This window comes from Sturnus vulgaris, chromosome 2 (genome assembly GCF_052056855.1).
Source record: "Sturnus vulgaris isolate bStuVul1 chromosome 2, bStuVul1.hap1, whole genome shotgun sequence".
NCBI classification, from domain to species: domain Eukaryota; kingdom Metazoa; phylum Chordata; class Aves; order Passeriformes; family Sturnidae; genus Sturnus; species Sturnus vulgaris.
The window spans coordinates 106,270,981-106,288,759 of NC_142244.1; the positions used below are offsets into that span (position 1 = coordinate 106,270,981).

Consider the following 17,779-nt stretch of genomic DNA (forward strand, 5'->3'; position numbering starts at 1 on the left):
GTAACTCAGATATTCCAGATTACACAAAATTGACTGTGAACAAGTGGCACCAAATTTGGCCAGGCTTTCGCCTCTGCAGCAGGGGGGTTTTGTGCTCTCTGCAAGATAACTGTAGAAGTAATGGGGTTGTCCCATTACTGTGCCCTCCTTTTCTTCTGTTCCTCCCTGAGATACCTGAATTTGCCTGGTTATATACCTGAGTCTGTTTATCACAAGGAGTCATCAACCTCCTTTTCATGGTACTCAAACCACCAGAGACAATGTGTTGTTACACAGCCCTTGCATTTGTGTGTCCATAGGGGTGTGCAGGGCTCTCGAATTGAAATGGTTTATGGCATCACCTAAAAGAATGCTCCAAAGAAATGATCTTTACCTAGTTGTGACTATGTGGTAAAGAGCTAACGTGCTTTAGAAGATTTCTTCTGCTCTGTGGTATGCAGCCAGTGGTTCAGTGCTGCGTTGTTAGGGGTTGGTGTTTTGAAAAATTTCAAACAAACTAATGGTTGTGTTGCTCAGGTCACAAGACTTGTGAGCAATGCATTCAGGGTACCAGAAGTCTCAGTGTTTGCATAGTACTGTGAAACTGAAAACCACTCTTCTTCCATCCTTAGCTGGAAATCAGGAAGGTTACTGACATCCCTGCCATGCACCCAGGGTTCTTTTATTCAGCATACCCCTTTTTGTGATGATGTGGAGACACTGAGACAGGTCTGTGCATCTTGGCCTTGCCAGCACCCAACTTTGTCCCTTTGAACACACTTAAGCCATATCATTTCCTGCTGCACCTGCTGCTAATTGTAGCCTCAATGGGTTGCACTGCTGCCAAGTTAGCAAGTCTTCACAAATCAATTTGAAAGCAGCCTTACTCCACTTAGGAACTTAGCAGCTAATCACTGCTGCTCATTTCTGCTCTCTGAAGGGCCACTTGAAGGGCAGATTATTCTGCAGCAAGCATTCATTCACTGAGTTATGACCAGACGCTGGTGTAATTGAGCTGAGCTCTGTGGAATAACGCAGATGAAACACTACAGCAGACTATTTTTATACTATGTTCATCTTGCGTTTGCAACAAGAACTTGTTTGCAGCCTGAGAGGTTATTTTTTAAATTAAAAGAGGAGGGGGAGCACCAGTGATATGTGGTAAAAGCAGTGCATTGCCATCTATTATGTTACAGCTCTGATCTCCTCGTGTTAGGTGGCTCAGCAGTTCAGATCTACATTTGCATGGTAATTTGCAATGCTGATCTGGCTTCATAGTGGTGCTCTTCTATCAAGTTATGTTACACTTCTGTTTCCATGAAACTGTTGATGCCATAGTAGTTTCTGGATTTATCTGCTTCCTATTTATAGCTGAGGCCCCTCTCCTCTCCTGCCTGGGCTTTGCAGCCTTACAACTGCAGTAGTACATGAAGTAACAAGCTTAACTGCCTCTTGTAGCACCCTGAGGGAACTATTGCTGATGCTGTTAATTTAAGGGAAAAAGCCCCAGCCATCCAACCCCCAAACCAAATAACTTCAAATTTGCCTAACTGTGAATGTATTTTGTTAATTTGTAGATTTTATACCCATTTATGGTGATTTTGCGTTTTCTTATTAAACTTGCTCTAGTGGCATAGTATGCTGAGTGTTGTGTATGAAGTGATGGACATAGTGCATTGTCCAGTGAGAAATGTGATTTTTAATTTAAGGTGCCTCTAGGAATTCCTGTAGTAAAGTAAAGTGCTGGTGTAGTGATGACATTGTATAATAACAATAGTATGTAACAGTGATACAGATGGCTTGTAAAGTATTACAGGGCAGAATACACATACAACACAGTAGTGTGGCATTTCAGCAGGTGCCAGATCATTGTTGCAAGGGATATTGTAATAATTTGGAAAATAAAGGTAATTATTCTTAGAAACTGACAAGCTGTATCTGTTGTAGAAAATTGTTATTGTTCTTGAAGAAAGCAGAAGTGATACTTAACTTTCAATAAAGTTGTACTGAACTTCAGACTTCATCTGTCTTAGTTAGAGATACATAAACAAACGTGGCTACTTTCTAGTAAAACCTAAGTCACTTAAAATGAAAAATACAGTAGTACCACAGAAATGATCTGCTGTAAACACATGATAAAAGCTGGCAGATGGTTGGGAAATCATCTCTTTCCTCTCAGAAGTGCTGGTACACAAAAGCCTGCAGTGTAAAGGGAGGAGTTGTGTGCAGTTACAGGGATACAGTCTGGCTGGGATTCTGTGGTGGGATAGGATGTGGTTAAGACAGGCTGGGATAGCAGGGAGGGGGAAGCCGTTTTGTATATCAGAGCAGTGGGAATGCATGGAGCCCTGCCTGAAGGTGGGTAAAGAGCTGGTCAGGATTAGAGGATGGAGTAATGGAAGGGACATAGTGGTGGAGAAAGGAAAGCCAAATTGCACCGAGTTTGGTCTGGTGAAGGAGACAGACCATTAGGAAAGGCTGCTATAGGTACAGGCAGACTAAGAGAAGAGTGCTGCTGACAGGGACAGGAGATGTGGTGACAGAGATTGTGGAATAAGCTGTGATATGTCTTCTTCACCTTGGTCTTTACTGCTTTACTGTTTGGTGTGGATTCACAGAGGGAAAATGATGCTTAACCAGGCTGGTAGCCTTCTGGGAAGAGATGGAGTGGTTTGGTGGACAAGAGGAGAGCAGTGACTGTTGTTTATCTTGATTTTAGTAAGGCTGTCAACGCTGCCTACCATAGCATTCTCACAAACAGATGAAGTGAGGGCTAGTGAAGTGGGCAGAGGAGTGGGCTGATAACCAACTGCCCTACTGGGCTCAAAGTGTTGTGATCACTGGCACAAAATCCAGGTGGAGGCCAGTCCCTAGGGGTGCAACCCAAGGGTTGATACTGGATCCAGTCCTGCTGAGCATCCTGTTAATGATTTGGATGGTTGCATAAAGCACACGCACAGCAAGTCTGCAGACTTGCAGTACAAAACCAGGAGAGGCTGATATACCAGATGGATGTGCTGTCAAAGGAATTTCAACAGGCTGAATATATCTTATGACCTACAGGAATCCCATCAAATTAAAAAAAAAGAGGAAATAGTCCTGTATGAAGACTGGAATAACCTCTGGCACTAGTAGATGATGGCTGTCCGGAAAGCAGCCTTGGACAGAAGGACCTGCTCATCTTGGTACACATAAGGTTGGACAAGAGCCAACCATGTACTCTTGGGGAAAAGACTGCCATGGGCTATCAGCAAGTGTCAAGAGTTGGTCCTTTCCCCTTTGCAGCCCTGGTGAGCACCTGTGGAGTGCTGTGTTCAGCTGAGCTCCTCTGTGTGAGGAATAATGTGTGCTACTGGAACAAATCCAGAATAGGACCACAAAGATAATTACAGGGATTGGAGCATCTGTCATGTGAGGAGGGGCTGAGAAACCTGGGACTGCTCAGCCTGCAGAAGAGAAGGTTCAGAGTAAGAGATTGGCAGTGCAAATCTGTTATTCATATATAAACATTTAAGGAGTGTAGTAAAGATGACTGTGAAAGACTTCTTGCTAGTGCCCAGTGGAGGACAAGAGCAACAGATACCATTTGAAACACATGAAATTTATGAGAATGTGAACGACTGCTTTACTGTAAGGGAGATCAAGCACTGACACAGGTTGCCTAGAGAGGCTGTGGAGTCTCCATCCTTGAGGCTATTCATATCTGGCTGGAGAGCCCTGAACAACTCCGCTCTGAGCAGGCAGCTGGACTAGACAGTGCCTGGAGATCCCTTTACATCTCAGCCATTTTGGGGTTTTACAGTGATCTGCAGCCACCAGTTCTCATGAGTATGTCTGAATTCTGTGAATTTAAAGAATATTTCTGAGTTTGCCTAGCTACCAGGTGGTTTTTTTGGTAGGGGTTAGTATACTTGCAAGTCAGTTCTGTAGAAGCTCTTTATGCTAAGAAAACGTCTAGAGATTAAAAACGGGCACTAAAACATTTTTACTGTCTTCAGCTGATTATAATAAGTTGCAGAACTGGTAATACATGATCAAGCCCATGATATTTGAAATGTGTGTTTTGCCTGGCCTTTTTTTCTTTAGCTTTCTTATTGGACAGAATGAATATTAAATTGTGAGATACTGAAAATATGATACCTTTGTTTTATATAGAAAGTGGAAAAATACTATGCCTTTGAGATTCCGGATGTACCAGCAAAATCTGAATACCTAGAAGTTAAATATTCAGTAAGTATAATTAATCTGATAAAATACCATAACTTTTTTTTAAATCTAATTAAGTTTACAATGTGAGCAGTTGCTGTATTAAAATGGTCATTGAACATTGTAGTCTTGGCTGATGTATCCAGTGTCGATGAGGAACTTAAACTTCAGTGTGTTTTTACATTACTGTCCTGATTAAGTGGAGCCTATAGTGTGATTTCCTCAATCACTGTAAGATATTATGGACTAGGGCTTTGCTTGTGGGGAACGATGGTGATTTCAGGACTCTGTAGTTTTGTTAAGGGGCTGTCTGAATATGGTGTGTCAACCTTGAAGACTTCTGTGGGGTGAAATGACTCACTGCTCTCTGTTACTTGTTAGGCTGAATGCCCTCGGCTTCCCCAAGATCTGAAGGGACAAACATTCTCTCATGTTTTTGGAACCAACACCTCTAGTCTGGAACTTCTCTTGATGAATCAGAAGATCAAAGGACCTTGCTGGCTGGAAATAAAAAATCCACGTATGGCGGTTTGCTTGTGAAATACTTGGTTACTAGGAAGCACATATAACTATACATGGGGAAGGAAATTTAAATTGTATGGATGAATTATCATTCTGTACATTAACCTTGCAACTTATTAGTTTAATTTTCATTATCTATAACCTTGCAACTTACTGGTTTAATTTTTATTATCTAGTACAAATTGTAACTTACTCTTCTTTTTTTGGAGTGGCAGCTATCCATATGAATTTGTGCACTGTAGAGATGAAATTATAACTTTTAATGCCTGTGAGTGGGAACTGTGCAGTGCCTAGCAGCTGCTATTTGATGCCTATCTCAATGCTGTGTATACACATTACTGAACTTAGTTGGCTTGAAAATTACTCATCTTTCTGCTCTTGATAACTTAAGATTTGGGTTTTTTCTGCAAATACATATTTTAAGAGCAAACGGCTGCTAGATGGGTTTTTTTTTGTGAATTAGCTTTTTATTTATTTTTCCTGACACATGGAAAAGTTTGTGGCGTGGAGCTGTTTTAGTTTTAAATCCTTTCTGCCTCGAGTGGTGTGCAACACTTACAGGTGGTCATGCTGTTTTATTTTGGCTTGGTAAGACCCCTTTATTCAATGTATGCTGCATATTCCCATGAACATAGGGATGTTGATCCTCCTAGACAAAAGCTACATCTCTCACTGCAATCTCCTTGGGGCACTTGCAGGGTAGAACTGACTGTATGAATGCTGACACCAGGGGGGTTCTCCTCTTCAGCAGCTCGCTCAGGCTCTGACAGAACTGATAACCAGTACAGATGACTCTGTGTAAAGCTTCCTGAAGTATGTTTTGGGTTATGCAGACCTTGATCCAAATCTTCTCTTTCTTATTTGGTGTTGAATAGCTCCTGCTGACTGAGAAGTCAGGGCCCAGGGAGTTACCAAAAATTGGGCAGGATTAGTGTGAGTCTAGGCCTGTCCCACCAGGGCAAAATATTTGAAGGATGTGCTCTGTGCAGCAATCAGAGAAGCCTTGTCTGTGGTTCCCAGAAGAATTGAGGTGGTTTGTGTTGTTTCCTCAGAGCCTTCAAATCAGCCGGTTAGCTGGTGTAAAGTGGAGGCTGTGGCCATGAAGCCTGCCTTGGTGAATGTGGTTAAAGATCTTTGTCCTCCTCCTCCTCTGGTGGTCATGTCCTTCAGCATGAAGACCATTCAGAACCCAAAGACTCACCAGAATGAGGTAAGTAATCTGCTCTCATTTTGGTTTGGTTTTGTTCTTTGGCATATACTAATTTTCCTAAGGCTTGGAGGGGCCTCCTTAAACATGTTTAAATATATTTACTGTTGAAAAGTTTCTCTGCTCTGAACTTTTCAAAGAAATTTTTACTGGGTCTCAGTCTGGGCTAGAGGGCCTGCTTGCTGAGAATGTTTACTGTGATAGTGGATCCTATGCATGTTTTCAAGCCTTCTATTTTGTCTGTTGTGCCTTATAGTTATAAGTGAGACTGCCTCATCACAGCTGTTAATGGATCAGTATTAATTTAGCTAGAGCTAATCACAGGTTATAGGTTAAATGACCAGGCTTTTCTGCTAATAAAATTCATTTTAAAATGAGAATTTGGTCTTGATCTTAGATCACCTGCTGTTATGCTGCAAGATCTTTCCTCAGAAAGGAGAGATGTAGGTGGCCACTCTCAATTGTGGACTGCAGACTACAGTGTGTACTTAGGCACTTCTTTTTAATATTAACTCTCATTAACGTTGGAAGAGATGTAGTTTGCACAAATATGATAGGATTTAATTTCAGGCTAATTTAATTGAAGAGTAGTAGGTTGGCAAATTTTTCAAGCAGAATTATTCCTCCTGGTGAACTTAAATTTTTTGGTAGAAGTATGGAAAATATGTTGTTTCTGGCCAAAGTAATGGGACCTACAAAGGTGCCAACAGGACTCTGCTTGCCAAGATGCTTTAGAGCCTTTCTGCTTTGTTTTCTGTTGGGTTTTCCTGATCAGTGTGTGGGGAGGCAGGCCATCCTGCCAGCAAAGCAATCAAAAGCATCATTAAAGCTACTGGCTTCCAAACACTAAACCTCTTGGCTTCTTGGCAGTATTGACTGCTTGCTTAGGGGCAGCCCTTCCTGAATCAAAGCTTCTCTGCCCTGCTTACATCTCCTCTGCACTCCATAGGGAATCCTTTACATTGTGGGGCCTGGTCAGATTCAGAACCAGAGCTGAAAAAAGTAGAAGTTTTCCAAAGTGAATTATTTTTCCTCTCAAATTTATAATAGTTTAGGAGCAAGTACTATTTTATTTTCCTTGTGATCAATTGATAACTTTCTTCTTTTCAACTGTTTGTTGTTGGAATTAATTTAAGAAAGATCTGTTGGAGAAACAAGGGAAGAGAGATGAGAAACTAGTTTAAAAAAGATGGAAGAAATGAGTATGGATAGCAGTCATGCTTATTTGTGTTTATTAAGTTGTGTGTTCTATATCTCCTTGGTATAGGTCGTGGCACTTGCAGCTCTGGTTCATCAGAAATTTCCTTTGGATAAGGCTCCACCTCAGCCTCCTTTTCAAACACACTTCTGTGGTATGTACTCCGAACAGTTTTGAGAAGAAAAATAATGAATTCCGTGGTTTTTCTTTTTTTGTTCTTTTTTGGTTGTGGGGGGGTTATATTAATTAATTTATTTAAATTTTTATTTATTTCTGTCACTACAGCAGTAATGGTTTAAAACAGATAACTGACAAAATTTCAACTCCCAGACAGGCTTTTCTCCCCATTTTTAACTTCGCTGGTTACGGACTTTTTATTGAAGACTTAATTAAAAAAATCTTAGTTTGAGATTATGCTAAGTAACCCTGCTCTATACAGTTTCTTATAATTTTTATTGGTTTTACTCCATCTTTCTCTGCCCATTAATTTAGACCATTTATTTATTGTCACTTTAATTATTTTTCTGTTCAGATCTTCTGAATAGAATTATTTATTAAGTTTTCTTAGTTAAAAAAGGTCTTGCAGCAGTGTCATTGCAGTAATAGCAGCTAAACCTTGAGTTTCAGACCCTGACTGGAAGTGACGAGGTGTTGAGTGCTTGTGAGAAGAGGTTTTTCAGGAGCTGTGGCCCATAGTTTTAATGTCCAATTATAAGCTCAAATATGACTGATTCAGATTGGTTAATGCTTTAGTAATTGCTTGGTTATCTTAAAGACAGTATTCACTTAAAGCTGGTGTTTCAGAATTGGAGGTTAGTTTTCTCAGCTCACTTTGTTGTGAATGGATGCTTTTGGGGAGGGGACAATTAGGAACTTGAATTTAAGCACAAATATTACTTTTTGCAGCTGTTTCCAAACCAAGTGATTGCATTTTTCCTTATGACTTCAAAGAAGCCATTAAAAAGAAGGTAATTTCATTTTGTTACCCTTCTGATTGCAGTGCCTTATAGAATATGAGCTTTATGGTGCTTTTGGTAGGTGGTGAAGAGAAATAGTCGAAGGAATGGAATGATTAATTAGTTAGTTTTCCACTCTGCAAACTTAAATCCAGGTATTTATTCTGTGTTGCTTGTAAAAAAGTGGTGTGTGCTCTTTGTGATTCAGTACTGCTGTTAATTGTGCTCTTAAAATAGACGGGGTGTTAGACAGGAGAGTTGGAAAGATTTTGGAAAGAGGCGAAAATTGTGGTTAATTTTCATTATATCTGACTCTGTACTCGTAGTAAACTGGGAGAATTTGTTTTGTCTTTACTTGGAGAGTAAAGTCTGTCAAAATTTAGAAGATATCTTTTCTAAAGGGTGGTGGGAGAGTTGAAAGAATTATAAAATAACCTATTTTTGTTTTCCTTCTACTTCTGTGTCATCTTAAAGTCTGTGAGTGAAGGATGCATATGGAGATTTTCCTGGTGTGCTTGATTCTTAGGAGGCTCTTAAAATATCACTAGACACCTGCATTCAAAAGCAGAATGCGAAAAAGCTTTCCAATGTCTATGGGAGTGAGAAAAAAAATCCTTGAATTACAGAAGGAAAAGCAGAACGCTGTGGTGCTTTGTTATTGTCTTGTAACTAGTAGGGGAGAGGAGATGCTTCCATTTTAAACTTATCGGGTCATTGAAATCAGGTGCTCTCTCGCTCCTTTTAGAATGCTAAAATAGAAATTGCTGCAACAGAGAGAACACTGCTGGGATTTTTCCTTGCGAAGATTCACAAAATTGACCCAGATGTTGTTGTGGTGAGTAGTTCTGAGACTTTGAGAGTTAAATTAAAGCATATTGTCAGTTGGTCAGCTTTGTTCTTTTTCTTTTGTCCCCTTTTAGGCTTTTTAATGCTTGTCTTAGACTGCCTTATGAATTGAGTTTGCCTATGAGACAGCAGGTATATTTTGATACAAAGATGATACGGAATTTTCCCTGACAGCATTTTATACATACTATTATTTCCCATAATAGCTAAAATAGGCAGTATTTTCACAATACCTGAAACAAATTCATTTTTTTTCTTTACTCAGAAAGACAAAACAACAAAAAACTCTGATGATTTTCTAGAAAAATGGGAACTCTTGATATACTTAAGATTCTGTTGCAGTTCAGATGCTCATATAATTTTTGTTTGTGCTGTAAATCAAAATAATCATCTATACAAATCCATGAGATCTGAGCAAAGTTTTGCAATAAGCATTCTTATGTTTTCTACTGTTTTAGCAGCTGAGGGTTTATTATAGTTAATAATTTTCTTTTTTTTTTAATGTGCAATTCTGACTTTCACATTATAAAATTCTGACAATTTGAAGTTGATCGTAAGTCTGAGGTTGATTACATACAACTTGTTAGGTTGTATATATTTACCTAACTTATGTAGGTAGATAGAAATAATTAAGTGATGGGAATGTGATGAAATGAGCAATCAATGCCTGATGTTTTCAGCTCACTGCAGTTGGTATCCAGTGCTTGCCCTATGACCTAAACTTGCTAGTGGCTATGGCAAGGAATCAGAAGAAACACTGCAGCCAGTGGCTTAAAATTGAAGATGCCAAGAGCAGGGGTCTGAGAGCTTCTATTCTGAAAACAGCAGAGCTGTGTTAGTGCAGTTTAATTTGCACCTGGTTTAATTAGTGCTGTTGAAATGCTGCTCCTATATGCTGTTTTAAGGAGCTGCTTCTGTAGCATAGTCTTGCACTGCACAGAGGTACCTGCTGGAGTGGACCTGCAGTTCCTGGTGACTGGCTCATGTTCCTCAGGGTAGCATTTTGCTTTCAGCTGAGGATACAGACCAGTGTCATCAATGTACACTGTTCAAAATACTGCTGGAGTGCTTTGATATGTAAATATTTCTTGCAAGGTGTTCCTACCCAGATTTAACAGCTGTTCATGTTGTAGTACCAAAGGAAAAAAGATTACAGTATTTTGATGCTAGTATTGTGACTTTCACAGATGGAGAGAAAAGGCATTACTCTTAGCTTCAGTTTATATGCTCTATGAAGAATGTTGTGGATTATTCTGGAAAGCTTTAGATCCTAATCTCTTGTATCAAAGCATAAAGCTGTACTGTGTGTGCTATGAGCCAGTTATAGAGCTGATTTTGGTATTCTACTGAACAGCTTTGTTAGTGTTAAGACTAATGAGTACTGTTGATGAACGTTCTCTTGGAAAGTGCTTTCTACAAGAGAGATAATGCCATCAATTAGCTGGAAAAAATCACAAAGGGCAAAGGAATACTGAGTGTGTGAAAGTAAGTCTTTCAATTTGCATTTGTTGTAACCTTTTTTGTTATTTTTTCTGCTTCAAGGGTCATAATATTTATGGATTTGATCTGGAAGTGCTGCTTCAAAGAATTAATTTGTGCAAAGTCCCTCACTGGTCCAAAATAGGTCGACTGAGGAGGTCTAACATGCCAAAGCTTGGGGTAATAAGATTGCTTAAGTCTTTTAAGCCCCTTTATGTTGCATGTGATTAAAAATGAATTAGTTTTTCCGAGGAATTGTAAATGTGACACTGATGTATTTTGACTGTTGGTCATGCTGAATTTCATGGGTCCCAGATCAGAAATTATGAGTGTTTATATGACTTTCACTACAGTAATAGGATAAACTGATTTTCAAGTTAGGCTAATTTAGTTTACTTATCTCAACTAGATGATAGTAATGACAGATTAATTGCAGTAGTCTTTACTGTAACCGTCTTTGTCTGCTGTAACTGTAAAAAGAGAAAAAGCAATTTGGATTGATGGGTGAATCATCCCATAGAGAGCTGCTAAGCTCATAATTCTGTAGTTCTTGTTACATATTTGTTCAGAGAACACGATGTGTGAAGCTTGGAGTATTGAAGTGTTGAACATGGCTGTGTTCTTGTCCTTCCTAGAGGCCAAGTTGTGTATTTCTGTATGGTTCTGTGACTTTTTCATCGTGCTGTTATTTCAAAAAGCATCCTTGGAGGAAAGACAAAATCCATACCTAGGTTCTTGTTGAGGCTATTCTAATGATTGAAGGAAGAAAAAAAGCATGATAGTTTAAGAGTTAAGATATAACTAGTAGTGAAAGTTAACTATCTATTTCTTAGTATCTACGGACAGTGAAAAATACCATGGCTTCCTTGAGGGCATAATTATAAGCCCTTGAGTGTTAGTGGTATTTAATAGAATATTTGACTTAACTGTCTTGACTGCTGAGTTGACTGAGTCCTATAAACATATATTGTGGGTAGATGCTTTTTGTTAATGTTTGTATATTTCATTTCACTTGGGTTTTCTCTCCTTGTGTAATATGATGAAGGGCCGAGGAGGGTTTGCTGAAAGGAATGCTGCCTGTGGTCGAATGATCTGTGATGTAGAAATTTCTGCTAAAGAACTGATTCGTTGCAAAAGTTACCATTTGTCTGAACTGGTCCATCAGATTTTGAAGACAGAGAAGGTAACAATTCTGCCAGAGGAAATTCGGAATATGTACAGGTATGTTGCTGACTGGGGCTTTTAATCCTTCTCTGGAGAGCAGAGGAGCTGGTTCCCTGACAAATAGTTTTACTTCTGCTTATTTGATTTGTCATGGGGATGCTGACTTAGCATACTGGGATTTGAGCTCATAATTGTATTTCCTGTAGAAAGAATATGATTAATATTATAAACATTTAACATAATAAAATAATTTTAACATTTTTTACATTATAAAATAGTGTTTCAAGCTACTTGTGGTGGCTGCTGGTGGCTTATTATGTATGAAGCAAATTGATTTGTGGGAGCATTGGTGTAGACACACTAACAGGAGATGCAAGCCCAAGTTCTGGGGTGGTTTTTCAATTACAGGAGCTTGCTATAAAATTCATCATTCGTGTGCTACAGATACCATGTGTTCTGTACAGCACATACGTCTAAACTCCACAAGAGTACAAAGGAAATTGATTTTACTTTGCTAGGCCATGCCCCTTCTTTCCCTAGTGATTCTCCTCGCCTGCTGTTCATGCTGGAAAACACCTGGACAGATGCCAAGTTCATTCTCCAGATCATGTGTGAGCTGAATGTTCTGCCACTGGCTCTTCAGATAACAAACATCTCTGGCAATGTCATGGTACATTTTTATTACTTTTCACCCCTCTCCACTGTCCCCCCAAAACAGTTCCATGTTTTCTGTGTTTGATTTGCTGAGTTTAATTTCTAAACACTAATTTAGAATGCACGATGCAGTAAATTTTTAATTGTGACGAGTAAGAGAGTTCAATGTTCTAATCAAGTAATAATGTAAAACTTCCTTAAAAATATTACATTTTAATTCTGTGCACAGTAATGATACAGAATAGTAGTAATACTAGGTGAAGTTAATAGTTGAGGACATTGCTTAGTATATTTTTGCTGTCAATGTTTTCTGTGCTTTGCTTTGAGATCTCTTTTCACCCCCTCTTTAGTCGAGGACAATGATGGGAGGACGATCTGAACGTAACGAGTTCCTGCTGCTTCATGCCTTTCATGAGAAGGATTACATAGTGCCAGACAAACAAGTTTTCAAAAAGCCTCCACAGAAGCTGGTGGGTCCAGTTTTTATCTTCCCAAGAATTTTTATTAAAAAAAAGGAAAAAACTTTATTCCATCTTTTGTGTGTTACTCTTCTATGGGAGCACAACCCCAAACGTAACTCGAGTAGAACTTAATGGTACAGCATATGCTTAATTAAAACATTGTTTTTGTGTGGAATTGATAATGAGAGTGGGACAGTGTAACAGCTTTTCCATTGCATTGCAGATCTATAAAAACTCAGTCTGTTAGTTTAAAATTAAAATAAGCTAAGTACTTGTCTATGTGGGGAAACAGTAAAGAAGATAATCTGTGTTGTTCAATATCTGCATTTAGTTAATTTGATGAACAGTATTTCAAGAAAAATTTGTTATATGAATGAAATATCCAAAGGTATTAAAAAAAAATCCTTTGTTTAATACCAGTGCAAATAATAATTAGAGAAATATCCAGATGTTTGTTAGTGAACAAATAATTATTTGAGATAATATTCCTATTTCACTATATTATGTCTTTTATTTTAAAATAAGTTCAACAGCAAACTTGAAAGCAATGATTTCTGTTGATTGTATTGTTGCAACAAAGTAGCGCTGGAATTCTAAATGATTCAGAGTAGAATTGAACAACTGGGAGAAGAATTCTTTTTATAACATAACAAATACCAGAATATTCTTTAGGTCAGTAGTAATGTTTTTATTTGTTTTATTCAAGCCCAGCCATTCTGTTTGCAAAAACAACATTTTAGTTGGGCAACCATACCACTTCTGGGTCATGAGTTGATTTTTTCCTTAATGTGGACTTTTACAGCCAGTTGGAAGAGGCATTCTGGTGCCATGTTGAATGATGACCATATTTTAAGGTCTTTGTAATATCTTGTTAGCAGTCTTTTCCTATTGGAGTTGGTTTAAATGCTGTTTTGACAGGTGGAGAGCTTTAGTAAGGATCATGATGAAAACACTGTATTTTGCATATATTTTAAAAGGAATTCTGCACTGGCTCCCAAACTTGTATTTGACTTGCCAAAAATAAACTCCTGTAACGTTACAGAAATCTTAGACACTAGATAATGACTTTTTTTAAATGCCAAATGTAGGTGGATGAAGATGAAGATTTTGAAGATCAGAATAAATCAAAGATAGGGAAAAAGAAAGCAGCATATGCAGGGGGCTTAGTCTTGGATCCCAAAGTCGGTAAGATGTGGCAATTTCCTTTCTTCAATGAAATTAAGAGACAGGTAGGTTATATTAATACAGAGAGATTGCAGTGGGGAATCTGTGTTTGTGGGTGTTTGGTGTTGTGGTTGTGAGGGGAATCTTGTTGCATACAACAGAATTCCCAACATTGATTGTGGCATTGCTTCTTTTGAGGAATTAGGACTGTATATTTATGTATCATTTTCTAATGGACACTAAGTTTTCTTTCAGTTTCTCCTCTCTGTGGGGAAAACTGTACCAGTGTCCTATAGTAACACAGAAGGTATCTGTTCAACTCTGGTGAGTTAATGGGGTTGGATCGTTCCACTTCTGACAGCTTTCTGTAAAGGGCAGTGGTGCATCTCAACAGCTGCTTGAAGGGATTTAGATAATGGAAATGTGGTACAAGATACTACTGTCACTTCAATATTAATTGTGGAGTTGTATGAAGTCCTTTGGGAGACTTGAGTAATTATGACTTTTGTTTTAAACTCTGTTTTAGGTTTTTATGACAAGTTTATTTTGCTTCTCGACTTCAACAGCTTGTACCCATCGATTATTCAGGAGTTCAACATCTGCTTTACCACAGTGCAGCGACTGTCATCAGAAGCACAGAAAAGGGCAGAGGTTGTGTGCTTTAACTTGTGGCTTAAATTGCACTGTCTAAAACTTCAGAGTGTTTTCTGTGTATCAGCTTCGTAAGAAACTGTTCTTTCTCACTGTTTGTTTTTTTTTTTGTCCCCTCTCACACATAAAAAGTGATTCTTGTTTAAAGATGTATCATATTAATTTGTGGGTTGGGACTCTTGAATATTTTGTCTGTGATCTTCCTTTCTGTAATACTCTTACAGAATCTTGTTAAGTTCTCTCCCATCTAATCTTGGTATCCTCATGAAACAAGATTTCTACTGAGGCTCTGTGACCCTTTTCAGCCACACGTCCTCCCTGGCAGTTGTTGAGCCCCTTTACTAATTTCATCCTAGCTTAATGGAGGCTTCCTGAAGTTAGGTTGACACAGAATTCATGCAAATATATCTGATGGAGGTAGACAAAAGTCTCATGTTTTCTACAGGAAACAATATGATTATGAGCTCAAGCCGTATTAGACATCAGGAAAATTATGTGTGTGACTTGGGAAGGGGACGTTGTGACTCTGTGAGCTGTGACACCAGCTTCACAAAAACTCATGCTGTTCAGACTATGTTAAATACACCTGAAAAACCTCATGAAGGTGCAGTTGGATGCACTGTTTTATAAGCAGCTGTGTTGGTTCTGGCTTATCCATGGCTGGAGATTCTCATTTCCTCAGCTGTGCTGAATCACTTGTTGGTGGAGCTGTGTTGTAAACTGAAGCATTGAACTGGTCAGGTCTAAAGGTTAAACCAGAGGCTTTTGTTTTTAATTGGTATCAGCTCACAGGTTGGAATTAGTTAGTCCTGTAGCAACTGAAATATGAACACAGTAGTAGAAATGAGAAGACAAGTATGTGGAGCTCTGTCAATAAGTTCCTTCAAGTCGTCTTTGGATTTTCTCTGCTTTCTGAAGTGTGCTTCAACCTGAAGCAGCTAATTTTGATTTCTCTCGCTGTATGATGTTTAATCAGGCTTTGGTGTAATTTCTTGTTGCACTTCTCCTCAGACTGCTTTACTAAACTTGCCAACCTCACCTTCCTTTGTACATTTCTGTCACTTTCATTGTGCTTGAAATACTTTTCCATTTTTGCTGATCATCCATTTCTTCAGTCATGCTAAGGTGGTGTCCTTTCTGCTACGTTGTTTTGCTTAATCAAGAGTTGCTTGGGGTGGAGTTTTTGTTCCACTGCTGTGCTCCATTTCACTTTTGTCAGTTGTATCACTCTAAGTATCAGTTCCACAACACCAAAAGTACTTACGTGATGATAAAAAAGGGATGGATTTTTCAGCACAGAAAGAATTGCTGCATGTGTACTTTTCTTTATATTTTAGTATTTATCTATATATACTTTAGAGTGAGAATGTATGTATGCTATTTATCTGGATTTATATATATATATATATATTTGTATGTACATAAATATGACACACATATTGATTTAAAAAACAAACCTTCCTGCTACTGGTCCATGCCTTCTTTGTGTTTCTCCAACAGTGAAACAGACTTAGGCCCTGTCCCCCAGCAGGGGCAAAGTAATACAGTTAAACACTGCAACAAAACCTCTCATGCTTGTTCTAAACTGTGCTTTGGGTGCTCTGCAGGAATTGGCACAAGCTGTGTGGTTTTGGTTTTTTTTTCCCCATGCTTTTCACTTAATGCATTAAAATCTAATCTTCAAGCAATAAAATGATAAGCAGTGGTGATCATTCCACAGGTCGAAGAAGAGGAAGAAATTCCAGAGCTTCCAGACCCATCTCTGGAAATGGGAATTTTGCCTAAAGAAATCAGGAAACTGGTGGAGAGAAGACGCCAAGTTAAGCAGTTAATGAAACAGCCAGATTTAAATCCTGACCTCTATTTACAGGTATGTTTTACAGAACTCCGTTGATTTTTCCCCCTCTCCCCTTAAGTGCCCTGATCAGCCTTGTAGAATAGGGATGATTAGTAGTGAGAAGTGATTGTAATGTGCTTTATTTGTAGCCCATCACTGCTGCAGATTGTATAAAAAAAACTGTGAATGTAATTGTGAGCATTAGGTTCTGTTCCCTGATGGCTGTGGTTAGATCATTTTTCTGGTTATGTTTCTTTTCAGTATGATATCAGACAGAAAGCCTTGAAACTCACTGCTAACAGCATGTATGGCTGCCTGGGATTTTCCTACAGCAGATTCTATGCCAAGCCTTTGGCTGCTTTGGTGACACATAAAGGGAGAGAGGTAAGTCATTAAATAGATTATACACACATGTAAAAAGGCTAGATTTAAGCCACCTGCTTTTTTTCCTTGAATACAAGAATGATTTTGTTCTTAAACCTGCTTTTTATTTCAGAACTCTTAAGTTTATCTTTCTTGTACTGTGAAACTATTTGGTTTCAATGGGCCAGATTGTGGTGACGACAAAAAAAAATCAAGGCTGCTTTCACATTTTCCATGAATTTCCAGTTTTACTTGATGGTGATATGCTTCAGCTTTGGATCAGCTTGCTTGTAGCCAGACTGTCCTGTGGCCTGAAATCACTCCCTGAAACACTGAAGTTTGTGATAGGGATAATTAATCACGGGAGGCAAAGGATTATGTATCAGGGCTTATTTTCAGAAACTGTTTGTTCCTTAAAATAAAGTTTCTCATTAGCCTCAGATTTAATTTTAAGAATTGCACTTGACTTAATAGGCAAAACTACTCATGCTATTGATTAGGATGGTAGCTCAATACAGACCACATTTGTTTTTTCCCTGTGCGAAAAATAATCTTTAATGATCTAAAACATACTACTGATATACATTCATTGTCTTAAAACATAATGATGTTTGATATTAGTTCTTTATGAAAGAGAACACCAAGCAGGAGTCTGCAAAGGTGCCAGGAGCAGTTGTGTCAGGATGGCTGGTGTGTCTTTTGGTTGATGAGGGAGATGGGTGAGGTCACATCCCTGTTGACAGGCTCATCCTCCCTGTGATGGGAGGGCACACCCACTTCGCAATTCCCAGCTCAGTTGCATGGGGATGTTTTATTTCTGGTAACACATCTTTATTTTTAATTATCTTCCTATCTAAACAGTTCTCCAGAGAGAGCCCCAGATTTGTTGTCTTCCCAATTTATGTAAGCATTTATGTTTAACCTTACACATCTGTTTAACTCAGAAGTAATTTCCCAGTTTGGTAACTGCAAATGTGCCATGTAGCCATGTGAATTCAGAAGTTAGTATTTCCTTTAGTAAGGTATTGCATATGTTGATGTAAGATTCAACCTCATGTTGTCTCTGAGGCTGGTATGAAAAGCATCTGAGTA

General features: G+C 38.6%; 1 protein-coding gene and 1 non-coding gene across 3 annotated transcripts in view; both read left to right on the plus strand.

Annotated features, from left to right (window-relative positions):
- The window catches only part of POLA1 (DNA polymerase alpha 1, catalytic subunit), a 184,013-nt gene that overhangs the window by 14,979 nt on the left and 151,255 nt on the right, over nucleotides 1–17,779 (plus strand). For both annotated transcript variants that reach the window (XM_014879714.2, XM_014879716.2), the window contains exons 13-26: nucleotides 4,135–4,209; nucleotides 4,567–4,705; nucleotides 5,760–5,917; nucleotides 7,182–7,266; nucleotides 8,019–8,080; nucleotides 8,814–8,903; nucleotides 10,457–10,573; nucleotides 11,439–11,614; nucleotides 12,098–12,227; nucleotides 12,562–12,681; nucleotides 13,761–13,857; nucleotides 14,363–14,487; nucleotides 16,208–16,357; nucleotides 16,586–16,708. In XM_014879714.2, the coding sequence (XP_014735200.2) occupies nucleotides 4,135–4,209; nucleotides 4,567–4,705; nucleotides 5,760–5,917; nucleotides 7,182–7,266; nucleotides 8,019–8,080; nucleotides 8,814–8,903; nucleotides 10,457–10,573; nucleotides 11,439–11,614; nucleotides 12,098–12,227; nucleotides 12,562–12,681; nucleotides 13,761–13,857; nucleotides 14,363–14,487; nucleotides 16,208–16,357; nucleotides 16,586–16,708 (1,647 nt within the window). The remainder of the gene's footprint in view (nucleotides 1–4,134; nucleotides 4,210–4,566; nucleotides 4,706–5,759; nucleotides 5,918–7,181; nucleotides 7,267–8,018; nucleotides 8,081–8,813; nucleotides 8,904–10,456; nucleotides 10,574–11,438; nucleotides 11,615–12,097; nucleotides 12,228–12,561; nucleotides 12,682–13,760; nucleotides 13,858–14,362; nucleotides 14,488–16,207; nucleotides 16,358–16,585; nucleotides 16,709–17,779) is intronic.
- On the plus strand, nucleotides 14,070–14,199 carry LOC148224948 (small Cajal body-specific RNA 24). Its single transcript, XR_015802023.1, has one exon.